This window comes from Vitis riparia, chromosome 5 (assembly GCF_004353265.1).
Source record: "Vitis riparia cultivar Riparia Gloire de Montpellier isolate 1030 chromosome 5, EGFV_Vit.rip_1.0, whole genome shotgun sequence".
Taxonomy (NCBI): Eukaryota; Viridiplantae; Streptophyta; class Magnoliopsida; order Vitales; family Vitaceae; genus Vitis; species Vitis riparia.
Window position 1 is genome coordinate 23,054,062 of NC_048435.1, and position 13,941 is coordinate 23,068,002.

A 13,941-nucleotide genomic window follows, 5' to 3' on the forward strand; every position below is an offset into this window, starting at 1 on the left:
AATAAATGTATATGTCAATGAATTCAAGCCTCGAGCGCATCAAAATAGAGTTTTATCCTTTTAAGAATTTGAACCTTCAAATCACATATAGAAGCTTGAATAATAAAACTAATCTCCTTTTACTTTTAAAAGTCATTAGCATTCTTCCTTCTTTTAAAAGAACTCCAAGAATTAAGCAATGACAAATAACAGTCCCTACTTCAGTCTCTAGTAGCTTAGATCATCCCTTATGCTCTTCTTGAACAGAATAAGTTGCTTTGACTTCTCTTCTCCTTCTACCATATTAACTAAAAAACGAACAAATAAACTAATATATTTTATACTCTCCAGTAAAAGTGGAACAAAGAATCATCCAAGTATATATAACTCCTCGCATACAAACTGATACAAAGAACCAAATATCTGATGAAGTACTATGGCATATGATTTAATGAATAGAAAATGTGGTGAATATTGTCATTCCCATTAAAGAGCAACACATAATACGATGGGATAATTAACCAACAAATTATATCAAGAAACAATCTACTAACCTAAAACATGAGATTCAAAATAAATTACCATAAAGAACTCCCAATGCAACGAAATTCCCATTCAAATAAGAATAATTTTCAACAACATTTCAAAATTCAACCAAAATTCTCAAAACTCAGAACTGGAATCGAAATACAAAAACCCAAAAATGAATTCAAACTACAAAAATGCAAATCAAAACTCACGCTCTGAGCCCTTCTTCAAGCACCGATTGTTCCTCTGTAGTCCAATCCATTGCAATACCTGGGTTGTGCTTCATCACCTTTGCAGCCACTGCTGCTGCCGCCGGACCCGAATGATCTGGCGCAAGAGTAATGTTCCTATTGCTCGGGTTGTCACCTCCATCGAATGAAGATGAAGTATGACCCGGTTCTTGATGGGTCCCTAATGTTTTCTCCATCACAAAGCTTCAAAATTCACCGTAAATTCTAATGTATTATCCCAAAAACAATCAAAACTGACTAAATGGAATACTCAGAAACCTCAATCAACAGCTTGTGCCGGCAAGTTCCAATTGTTTCCTGATAAAATCCAACATTTGGAACTTTTGCGTGTTTGAGATTGGAGGGAGCTCTTTGAGAAGCCAAACTGAGAATTCAGAATTCAGAGAAAGATGCATACATTTGGACGGAAAATTTTCATTTTTGTATTTTTTTTTCTCATCAACTTGAAAGACCAGATTGAATTGGATTTTATGTTTTCAGTTCAATAAAGAGTTCTTTTAGAAATTGAGAGCTTGGGTGGCTGAGAAATGACTCTTCTGTTCCTTTGCCAAATAGGAAATATCATCAAAATGGTAAGGATATTGAGAGGAATTGTTGTCCATTAATATCTTTTTTTTATCATTTTTCTTTATTAATAATATTAAAGGGTAAATAGTCCATTAGCATTTTTTTCCCGTTTTCTTTTCAATAAAAATGCTATTCATTATTCTACTACCATTCTGTTAATTACTTTCTTATTCTTATTTTCCAATTTTAATGATATTTCTATCAAAATAGTGAATTAATCCTTAATTTTTTATTCAATTTACATAGAGATTTATATTAAACTGATACATATCACCATAGTTATTTAATATCCAATGATGGAATGAAACTAAGCCACTCAAATAAATCAAATCAAAATTATTAATTAATTCACATTAGTTGTCAATGGCTTGTAATTAACAATAATATTAAACAATATACAATAATTATAGTAATCTAATACATTTATAACAAAATAAAATTATATAAATAATTAGTCATTATTATCTTTATACAATAGTCAAATTTTACATATAAAATCTATTTAAAATAATTTTTTAAAAAGTAATATTTGTGATAAAGCATTTTCGAATGAAAAATAAAATTTTATAACTATGATAATGATGATAATGACAATAACAAAAATAATTATAATGAATGCTATGTGGTGATTAATGAATTTTTCATTCTTATTTTCAAATCTAGAATACATACTATTTGATATGATAATTAATGATTAATCAAAAATCTAATTGTCCATTTTCTAAATAAATAAAAAATAACAGGTCACCAAACACAAATAATGTGTGCAAAATGTAAAATTTTAGATAAATAGATAAATTTTATAAACAAATATAGTAAAAAATTTAATGAATGATATTTTACTCAATCAAATCAAGCCCAAAAGATCTACCCAAATAAGAACATGATAAAAAGGATGAAAAGGAAGCTAAACAAAAGGAAGTGAAAACCAATCATTGGGAGGATATTGCAATCCAATATTTGAGTGAGATTTGTAAAAATTGTTTAAAAAAGAAAGATTAAAAGAAAAAACAAAGAAATAAAAATAATTGCTAGTAACAAAATGAGTCATGGAGATGGTATTGAAAATTGACCAATGATACGAGGCGGCAAAAAAATGAAAATAGGGGGGGGGAAAGAACATAGAGCTTGCTAAAACTTACCTTGAGAGGATGTTGGAAATTTTGGAGAAGATGTTGGAAATCAAATTCCAAATGATGTTAGAAAAGGTGCTCAAAATTTATAAAGATTTTTTTTCTTGGCGGGTGAACGATGGAGGGTTTTTTTTTTTTTTTAAATATGTTATTTCATAAACTAGTCCATCTTTGGAAAGATGCTGGAATTCATTATGTGAGTGAATTTGTAAAAAAATTGTTTAAAAAGGAAAGACAACTTAAAAGAAATAATGAAAAAATGATAATGTAACAAAATACGTCATGGAAATGGTGTTGGAAATTTAACAATGATACAAAGAGGCAAAAAAAATTGAAATAAGGGGGGAAAAAACACAAACCTCACTAAAATTTACCTTGAGAGGATGCTGGAAATTTTGGAGAAGATGTTGGAAATCAAATTCCAAAAGATGTTGGAGAAGATGCTCAAAATTTTATAGAGAAAATTTTTCTTGGCAAGTAAATGATGGAGTTCTTTCTTATAATAGGTTATTTCATTAATTAACCTTTAATGCAATATAAAAATTTCTGGAATAGTTTATTTCTTTTAAAAGTACTTTAGTAACTTCAATGATTTAACAGGTCCTAAGTAGTAAATGGGTTAACAAAAAGCACATTTTTGTGATATCATATTCATTGTAACAGAAATGTTTTAGGAATGACAGTTCTTAAAAAAGGAAAATACACCATTGTTGTAATAACTAGGTTATACAATACAATATATAATATGATAAAATACTTAAATATTATCAATTGCATAATAATGATTCTTAAATACAATACAATAATAATTCTTAAATACACACAAACACACACACATATATGTATATATATATATGTATATGAAAGAATGAATAATTTCTCATTGTCTTATTTCCTAGGTGAGTAAAAATTGTATACATACAAGGGTTGACTAGGCTATAACTAATTTCCAAGAACTTAATTGTATACATCAAGGAACCTAATTACTAAGCAGGTTTCCAGGGAAGAAATAAGGGAAAGAAATAAAACATACAACAATACAAAATCAAGTACAATACTTACAAACCATGAAGGTTTTTAGCTGTCTCTTGAAAAGGGAGGAGAGTGGTGGCTATCTTTCTGGGTGGCAGGTGAGAGGCAAGGGTGGTGCTAGGATTCGAATCTCTCATTTATTATTTGTCGATGATACTTTTGTGTTATGTGAGGCTTCGTAAGACCAAATAACGTCTCTGAGTTGGCTTCTTATGTGGTTCGAGGCTTGTTCTGGTTTGAGAATCAACTTGGAAAAAAGTGAACTAATTCCTATGGGTAAGGTGGACAACATAGATGACTTGACCTTGGAATTGGGGTGGAAGGTCAATGGTCTCCCCTGTCGTTACTTAGGTCTTCCTTTTGGGGCTCTTTTCAAATCTATAGCAGTTTGGGATGGGGTTGAAGAAAGGTTTTGCAAAAGGTTAACCATGTGGAAAAGACAGTATATCTCTTCTGCATGCCAAGGCAGGTTGGGTTGAGGTTAAAGAAGATTCAGAGGGATTTTCTTTGGGGTGGTGGAGCTCTTATGCAAAAACCCCACCTAGTAAGGTGGAAGACAGTCTATTCGGAGAGAAAGAATGGGGAGAGGGGGGAGGGTTGGGTGTTAGGTGTCTCTTTACGATGAACAAAGCCCTTCTGTGCAAGTGAAGTTGGCATTTTACCAATGAAAGAGAAGCTCTCTAGAAGCAATTCATTAGCCAAATGTATGGAGAAGATGATGGGGGGTGGCGTTCCCATGAGGTGAGAGATAGGTATGGTGGTGGGTTGTGGAAAGCCAAAAAAAAGGAGTGGGATCTTTTAAGCAACAGATTGTCTTTCCAAGTAGGAAATGGTCAGAGAGTGAGATTTTAGAAGGACAAGTGGTGTGGTGACAAGCCACTTTGTGATTCTTTCCCTTCCTTATTTGTTCTTTCCTTGTCTAAGGAAGCTTGGGTGGTGGATGTTTAGAACCCCGAAGAAGAAAGGGGGTGGATGGACCCCTCGATTCTCTAAGCCCTTTAATGATTGGGAAATGGAAAGTGTGAAACGCTTTTTGATGAAGCTCCATGCAAAGAGGGTACATAGTGATGTGGAAGACAAAGTGATTTGGACAGCCCCGAGGAAGGGGAACTTTTCGATCAAATCTCTCTATTCTGCTTGGAGCCCGGTGACCCTCTTTTATTCCCAAGTAACATCATTTGGAGTTTTTGTGCACCACCTAAGGTGGCTTTCTTCGCTTGGGAGGCAACTTAGGTAAAAGTCTTAACTTTGGATCAGGTTGAAAAAGGGGGTTTTCTTTGGCATAGAGTGAAGCAACCAAGACATGACTATTGAATTTTCTGCATCCCAAACCTAGGGTGTGAAAGTAACACCAACAAAATTAATGTATAAGGCATCATAATGCTATATTGTTGTCATAGCAACATATGGAATCATTGTTCCATAATAAACCCCTAAAATTTGTGGTACAGCATTCCATTTCCGCCAGTGTATGGATGTATGTAAGTCAGAATGTTACAATCTGAATCAATACATGAAAATAGTAAAAACAAGTCCTACGATGCGCATAGAAATTAAGGGATATAACAAAATGAGTACTTATTTCTTCTGTTCATTTTCAACATATATTTTGTGGTTTATTGAATGTGATACCAAATGAACGAATTAACTGAAAGGATTAATGAGAAAAAATCAAACACACATTAGCACAACCATGGAACAGATAGATTGTTATCAAGAATAATAGAAAATAAAGCATTTAATAAAGAATAGAACAGAATAACAGTTGCATACCTTTTCATCTTTGTTTCTCCCTGATAAGTTGTGGTCATCTTTCCTTCTCTCTCTATTTTTATTTCTCTGAACAAAGAAGTGAAAAAGTTAGAGAAGACATGAAATAGGATCCCAACTGGTCACCAATTTGGAAAGATGACCAATTGAGTGATTTTCTGTCAAACTGATGGTAGAATCAACTGGAGCAGAAAGTAAAATTTTAAACTGAGTTCATAATCTTGTACACAAAAGAACTTTAGCAAAGCATATTTAATCAAATAAAGCTGCCATATTCGAAGTGTACAATACATTTTCTAAAGATTAATTTGTTATAAGCTTCATCTAATCCATAATTTGATGAATTCTTTATGGATGCACAAAACATATGTCTCACCAGAAGGAATAATTGCAATGCCAAGGGACAATCATGCTGGTGCCGCCTTTACTTCTCTCTCAGAAACTGATATAGAAGATCAAAGGAAACCCAATCAGCAATAACTTTAAACTACAACTGATGTTACTCTCTCACAGCAACATCAAGTTTTCACTACTGTTCTCTGGGTTCATCACATTACAGAATGTAGATTCTCTTCCAATAACTCAAAACTATGCTTCAGAAATCAGCAAGGAAAATTTCCTGGGAGAACCTAGAGCGGCCCGGAAAGGAAATAGATGATGGATGCACTTGAGGGAGAATGGGAAGAGGAGAAAAGAGAATTCTGAGAATAGTTTTCTCATCTTATGATTTCTTCAGAATGAAAAATACGTAACCTATACTCTAATTTATACAGAATCCACCAGACCATATTTTAATTTAAGATCTTACTAATAAAATAAATATTCTGAATATCTTATTAGAATTCAGAATATGTTAGGACTCAAATAAAATCCTAGTGGTTAAGGATCTCCAAAACTATATCAATTTCCTAAAAGGAAACCAACTGCAACTTCTTTTCTTTTGACAAGTCAAACTAGTGAAATTGGTATCTAGTTTCCAACTGCAACTCTTATGCAATAAGCCAAGAATGATTTAATATATGCACAAGTTCAAGGAAAACTGGAATTGAAAATGCTCTCCTCTGGCTTTCCAAGTTCTCATACCCTCCATTGGTTTCCATATTGCATACAACATAGTTTGTCATCCATACTTTCTTTGCTGATTTTCTTCCCAATTTAAGTCATGCAACAAAATGAACAGAGTCATTGATGGGATCTAATGACCATTTTAAGTCTTAGCTCCTTACAGAATATCAAAGTTCCAACCATGCCCCATGGACTAGCTAATACTCAATAAGTCATAGTCACATCCTATTACAATATTATGACTGCAATCCAAATGAAGGAAATTTTAAGCTAAGAAGTTAAAACTTGATAACTGTTAAATCTTTGCAAGTCCATCCATGATAAAAGTTAACGCAAGGAAAGAAGACTATCTACCTTATGAATCAACTATCTATGCTCTTATCAAATTTATGATTCATCCACAGTTGATAACATTTTTTAGCTGAAAATTCATATAACAAAGAGCAGCTTATCCTAGTAGGGGAAAGAGGGGTGGTTCCTAATGGGGAAGACTAGGCTTCTTTATTAGGTGCAAAGTGGGAAGCTCCCCACCTCTTATAGTTGGGTCTCCCACTGGGTCCCCCTTTTAAGCCATAGGTAATCTGGGATGTTGTAGAAGAAAGATTTCTTGAGAAGTTGGTCATATGGAAGAGAATATTTACCAAAGAGCAGAAGGTTAATGTTGATTAGAAGTACTCTGTCTAGTTTGTAAATCTGTTATGTATCCTAATTTGTAATTCCAAGAAAAACGAGCTTGAATCTTAAGAAGATCCCAAGAAATTTCCTTTTGGGACAGAAAACTTGTGAGAAAAAGCCTCGTTTGGTGAAATAATCAATTGCATGCTTGCATAAGGAAGTGTGGCTTGGGCATCATAGATTTATTTATTCTAATCAAGACCCTTCTACGCAAGTGGAGTTCGAGGTTTGCTTCAAAAAATGAGCCCAAATGGAAACAAATCATTATTAAGAAGCATGGGAAAGATGTGAGGGGCTGGTGCTCTTAATAAGGTAAGGGATGGGTATAAGGCAGGATGTGGAAGGCAATAAGGAAAGGGCAGGATGATTTTAAAAGTAGAACTCATCTTGAGTTGAGAAATGGAAGGGAGTGAAATTCTGGAAGGATATTTGGTGCATAGATACAACTTTGAACATCTCTTTCCTTTCATTGTTTCCAATAGCCACCTCAAAGGATGCGTGAGTCACAAACATATGGGAGGAGTTAGGGGAGGGTGGGCATTGAAGTCCCTGGCTCTCAAGACAGTTACACGATTAGGAGCTGGAAAGTGTTGAGGTCTTTCTCTCAAAGTTGCAAAAGCATTCCTAAAAGGGATGAGAAAGACACATTAGTTTAAAGGAAGTCAAAGGGCGGAAAGTTTTGAGTCAAAGCCTTCTAATCTTATTTAGAGCCAAAGAGAGGAGGGACTTCTATAATAAAAGTAGTGTGAAACTCTTGGTTTCTAACAAAAGTTGGATTTTTTGCTTGGGAAACAGTTTATGAGAGAATTTTGACTTTCAATCAGTTAAAAAGAAGGGGATGCACCTTAGTGAATGGATGCCATCTTTGTAATGTTGAGGAAGAATCAGCTAATCATGTCACTCTTCATTATGCTAAAATGAGGACATTGTGGCCCTTGTTATTTTATTTGTTTGATGAGAGGGTGTTGCCTTCCATAGTTAGAGAGACTCTTTTACATTGGCATGAGACCTTTGTGAGGAAAAACTGCAGGAAGGCATGGAGAGTTGCCCCTCTGTGCTTATTCTGAAACACTTGAAGAAAAGAAGAGTAGAACATTTGCCAATATGGAACAAGCAGATCAAGTTTTCAAAAACACGTTACTTTTGTTCTCTTTGGCGTTGTGCTAAGAAGTTTTTAGATGGAGTCTCAATTGTTTATATCAGATTTTGTTGATTGGTTAGGCCATTTTTTTATTGGAGCAAGGTGTTTTTTTGTTATTCTCTCCTATTCTTTGGAGTTTTGGCACACTTTGTAGTGTATTTTGGTGCACCCCTTTTCATTTATACACTGTTGATAATATTCTTATTCACCTATAAAAAAAACCAAAACTCCCTTCTTGCAAAATACACAATGCAAGAGCTTTGGACATGCCAACACTTCAAGAATTATAAGTTACTTGCTACCTAACAAACTAGTCATGCTTACACTCCAATAATAGTAATTTAGAGAAGCATCCAGTCCACAATCCCATTCAACACACAAAGTGCCAACACAATAGTTGCAAGTTCAACCACCCTTATGATTAAGAAGTCATACTACCAAAATAGCAACTTTGGGTTGTAATAGGCCAAATTGTTGGCCCAATTCAATTTGTGATTATAAACAAATGTTTTAGCTGAAAAGAACCAGAAATCATGAACTCCTACACTTCTAATGCTATGTACCAAGATATCTACAATCCAAACTCCGAACACATTAGTTCACTATATATATACTAAAACAGATACAACTATATCCACTATGTGCATTGAATTTCATAATAAACCACTGTCATTATCAAGATAAAATAGTTCTTGAGTGGCTTTCTGGGCATACAATCTAATAGCTTATTCATAATAGGAGGCTACTTTTAAACAAGTGTTGCATGTGTTAGAGGCCTAAGGATTCTTCAAATCATTTCATGATTCACTGCATAGCAGCTCAAGAGCTTTGGTCTATTATGCCTCTTTTAGGAATTAGTTGGCATTTAACTAAGTCAATGAAACAACCTTTGTTAAGTTAGCATGGGAAATTTGTAGGTAAACAAAAAAGGAAAGTGAGAAGAATAGCCACAATTTGTGAAGCCTGATGTATCTAGAAAGACTGTAAAGAAAACATTTTCACAAGGTAGATCTTTGGCCTGAAACTAGGCGATATTATGTCCAGGTGATGGTTTTTAGGGTTAAAGGTTGATTAGAACAGAAGATGTTCTTTCCTTAGCTTTCTACATGTCGTGGAGTATTCCAGGGGCTCAGGTGCAATGGAACCAAAATTTTAGATTCTTTCTTTCCCCTTTAATCTTGTCTTTGTTTCTTTTAACGCCTTTAGGTATGGCTTGTATACATCCTGTCTATTTGGTTACACTCCTTTCCATAGTTTTAAAAGGCGCACTCAAGGCACCGCCACTCCCTAGTTATAGCGCCTTGCTTACCAAGATATGCATCTTATTGAAAAGGTGTGCCTTGTTGGCTTTACTCTTCCTTTTTAAACACTTTTATTTTTTAAATTTCTAATTATATACTGAAATTTATATAATTTCATTACTTTTTTATTGAATGTTTCTTTTAAATGTTTTGAATCTTAAATTTTTTATTAATCGGATTAGATTTTGAATCATATTTTACAAAATTGATGTATATCCTAGGTCGCATCTCACTTCACTTAGGCACACGCCTTGTGTTGTGCCTTGCGCTAAAGCTATAGGAGACTTTTGCGCCTTAGCTGCGCCTTGCGCCTTTTAAAACCATGCTCCTTTCTGGCATTTCTTTATGTGTCTTGCGCCTTTTAAAACTATGCTCTTTTCTGGCATTTCTTTATGTGTATGTGCTAGTCAGCATATCTTGTTGCTTGCTTATCTAGAAAAAACGTGTGATATAATAAGTGACATCTCAATAAACATCATTAATTCAAGTGGCCTTCAATATGTTTAGGTTGTTTGGAGCTCCATTATACTTTTAAACTCATTTCCATTTTAAATTTTCTATGAAGCACTACTTCCTTATTTTATTTTTGTAGCACTAACATGTATAATCCATCAACAAAAATTAAGAAATCCCAAAGTTAGAAAAACCACCAGAACCTGAGAAAATATCATTGGAAACATCCATACTGACCTCTTCATTAAAAGAATGCAAAATAGAAAGTTCTTGTCGGTAAACAATCAGTTTGTTAACTGACAATTATTCATTTAGATTATTTTCCTGTAAAATGTAGTTAGGTTCCATTCAAAGGTACTAAATAGAGAGCTTCTTTCACATTTTTAGCCATATTTTTCCCAGAAATGTTTTGCTTTACAAAAAACAAAAAACTTGCATTTGATTCCCCTGGTAGTAAGTAACCTAATAGCCTTGGCTACAATGATGAAAGCTTCATAACCAGACCATGGAATAAACACAAAAAACAAATCAAGGTTATTTAACCACAATAACGAATTCCCTATTAGGTTTCTTGGAGTGGTTAGCCTCCAAATAGGGTTTGGGTCGTGTTGTTTTTTTGTTAAGGGGGTGGTAGTCTCGTATACTTCCTGTATGCCTTGAGGCTTCTTTGCCTTTCTTATATATATTCTGCTTGCTTATCAAAAAAAAAAATTTTAAAAGGTAGGAGATTCCAAAGGGAGAGCCATCAAATGATGGAACCCAACTAGCATATATCTCTGCCTACATCTTACTTGAGGACCATGAGTATGGAAAATTAAGAAAAAACTATTTGAGTAAGCATGTTTAAAGATAAGATTTTGCCAATAACAGAATAATAAGTATCTGCGGCAAAAAAAAATGAAAATGGTGAAACATACACTCATCCTTCTGCACTGCAATGCTGCATCCCATTCCATCTCACTCTGTAGTTGCATGGCAATCTTTGCATACCAAATTATATTTGATTCTGAGGCAAACCTGTGGGAAATCAACAAATCCTACTAGTAAAATGGACTAGTCATGCACCAACCAGAATGAGCACTGAAATAAAGTTAAGACCAAGAACATCATGGTTAAGCATAAGAAAGAAGAAACTTTTTAGACCACAATTAAAACAAAAGTTGTCACATAATAGAAATTTTTTTCCTATACTTCAAGTCTGAGAACCTGGTGCAATTGGCAAATCCATCTTAAAAGCAGGGTGAAAAAATATTAGACTCCATTGCTAACAGAAAGCACAAAGTTTAAGATTTTTGCACCTGTAATTTCTGAATAAAGAAAGAGACCAGAATGAAAGTAGTTCTGGCATAAGCTTAATAGGAAGTCTGTGTAGGATGCTAAATTCATCACATCAGTAAAGCCCCAGTAAAATTGCCTCTAAGAAGTCTCAGAGTAAAAGACGTTGAGTAAAAGACGTTGAAAGTTTTGGTCCAGTAATTAGAACTTTTCTCCTTTTAAGACTCTTTGTGTACAACTATAAATTAGTTACTAGGAGATTTGAATTAATTTGAATTACTGTGCATATCAGGAATTATCCTTTCCTAGAAAATAGGGAGGAAAGGCTATATATATTCTTGTGCATCTCTTGATTTTTGTGAATAAGAATAATTCAGAATTTCACTGATGTACTTCCCTTTCACAGCACGATTTTTATTTCCAAATTGCTCTCCAAAATAGAGAATTTCTATTTTAACCAAGAGAAACAACCATGGGACTATGATATGGGCAATGGCCAAGATCAAAGCCCTCTAACAACTAATACTCATGATATAAACATATCTAGGCTATTTATTAGAGTATAATACTTGTACTTACTTTTCTCTTTAGAATATTCCTTGTATACCTCTTCTTGTCAATTGGGTTCTTAATATAATTTTCTTACTTATACTCAAGAAGACAAGAGCCTTAGAAGACCATATATATTATCATGAGAAAATGCATACATGTGCATATAAGTACATTCAATGAATTCGAGCTTCCAGCCATTTTTTTTAAAGCCAAACATAGCAAATTCGTTAAAAGAGCGCCAGAGAAAGGGGGCACACCCTGTGTATACAGAAAGTATACACAAAACAAAGAAAGAAAAATGAATATAAACCAGCTAAAACATCCAAAAAAACCACAGCCACCCACAACTAAGACTATCTAGGAAATCAAGCATTGATGAAATTCCCAAATCTAGCAGGGCGTTTATCCATTCCAAGAGGGCTCTAATGAGGTTCTCCTTTGACCTCTGATCTGGGAGCTCTTCACCCCCAAAGGTTCAGAGGTTGCGCTCTTTCCAAATGCACCAAAACAAACACAAGGGAGCCATCAGCCAAAGGCATCTCTTTTTATCCAATCTCTTAAACTTCCACTTAAGAAGCAAATTTCTCACCGTTCTTGGAAATACCTATTTCAGACCAAAGATTGCTAAGAGAAACATTCATAACCCCTTTGTCCTTTCCAAATGAATCAAGATATGGTTAGTAGACTCTTCTCTATCTTTGCAAAGACTACATCTATTGACCATCAACCACTCCTTCTTCATTAATGTGTCAATAGTTAGAATCTTTCCCCAAGCTGCCTCCCAGTTGACAAAATGAGAACTTAGAGGTGCACACGAACCCCAAATTTCGTCGAAGCTTCCAGCCATTACAACCATGAAAAGAAACTTGATAATACTAATTCCCCTTTTTGTTTAACAATCATTAGTAAGAATAAAATTTTTCATTCTTTCTTCTCTTAAAAGAACTTCAGAAAGAATTCGAGCAACAATAAAAAAACAGTCCCTACTTCATTTTCTATTAGCTCAGGTCATCCCTCACACTCCCCTTAAACATTGCATAAGGAAAAAAGGCAAAGATAAACCAATATAACTGTATACTCTACACTAAACATGGATCAGAAAGTCATCCAAATAAACATAACTTCTGTGTACTGTGGCCTTATGAATCAACAAATAGATAATACTTTCGAAAATTGTCGTTCCCATTAAAGAACTAAAACAACACATACTGAATACAATTGATAATAAACCCCAGAAGAAGATTGTAGCAAGAAACCATCTACAAAAACCAAAACATAGAATTCAAAATGACTCAAAATTGAACCAAATTTCTCAAACCCCATAACTGAATTCACACAAGAAGAACCCAAAACTGAATTCAAACTACAAAAAACGCAAATCAAAACTCACGCGCTGAGCACTTCTTCCAGAACCAATTGCTCCACCGCAGTCCAATCCGTTGCGATACCCAGATTGTGTTTCTTCGCCGTCCTGTTGCCCCCGCCGCTGCCAGAATTGAATTATCCGGCGCCGGAACACCGTCCCTGTTACTGCGATTGCCGCGCCGTTGAGTGAAGACGAAAGGGTGGCCCGGTTCTTGATGGGTCCCAGATGGGCTATCCATCACGAAGCTTCAAAATTCACTGAAAATTCTTATATATTATTCAAAGAAAAATCACAGAATCCCCAGAATCAACAGCTTTTCCCGCCAATTCCGATTTTGTTTCCTATAAAATCGGACGAAAAAATTTGTTTCTCAACTTCAGAGTGTGAGGAGCTCTGTGAGAAACCAACTCAAGAATTTTGTTTCTCTAGAACTATGGGACTGGTTTGACATGTTCCTGGATTTTTTTTTTTTTAAAATCTGATTTTCAAAGTCAAGAACAAAAACATAGAAAAAGCATTTAGATAAATAAATTTTGGTTATTTTTAAAAATAATTTTTAAATTTTGATTTTGTAAAAAAGTTATAAATTCAGTTTGTAATAATATCATTTAAATTCAATTAAAGTATTATTAAAAATAAAAAAATAAAAAATTTTCAAATAACACTAAACAAATATAGCTTTAACTTGTGAAGATTTATCCAATTTTGAAAAGATTAAGAGAAGATTAAATTAATTTGGATCAATTTTTATGATTTAAATAAAATGATATGTAATATTAATTTAATATGCCTGAACCTTAAAGTCTGTTTGACAATGTTTTTAAAAAATATTTATAATATAAAAATTATTTTT

At 33.9% G+C, this 13,941-nt stretch overlaps 1 protein-coding gene across 7 annotated transcripts in view; it reads right to left on the bottom strand.

Annotated features, from left to right (window-relative positions):
- The window catches only part of LOC117914283, a 30,824-nt gene extending 17,310 nt beyond the window's left edge, over window positions 1–13,514 (bottom strand). For 2 of the 7 annotated variants that reach the window (XM_034829539.1, XM_034829542.1), the window contains exons 1-5: window positions 13,113–13,514; window positions 10,813–10,912; window positions 5,637–5,702; window positions 5,264–5,329; window positions 720–941 (exon numbers count right to left, since the gene is read on the bottom strand). In XM_034829539.1, the coding sequence (XP_034685430.1) occupies window positions 720–941; window positions 5,264–5,301 (260 nt within the window). In that variant the 5' untranslated portion in view covers window positions 5,302–5,329; window positions 5,637–5,702; window positions 10,813–10,912; window positions 13,113–13,514. Of the gene's footprint in view, window positions 1–719; window positions 942–5,263; window positions 5,330–5,636; window positions 5,703–7,844; window positions 8,072–10,812; window positions 10,913–13,112 lie in introns of all 7 variants that reach the window. The other 5 variants (XM_034829540.1, XM_034829543.1, XM_034829541.1 and 2 more) reach the window with 5 other exon arrangements.
- Window positions 13,515–13,941: the final 427 nt, after the last annotated feature.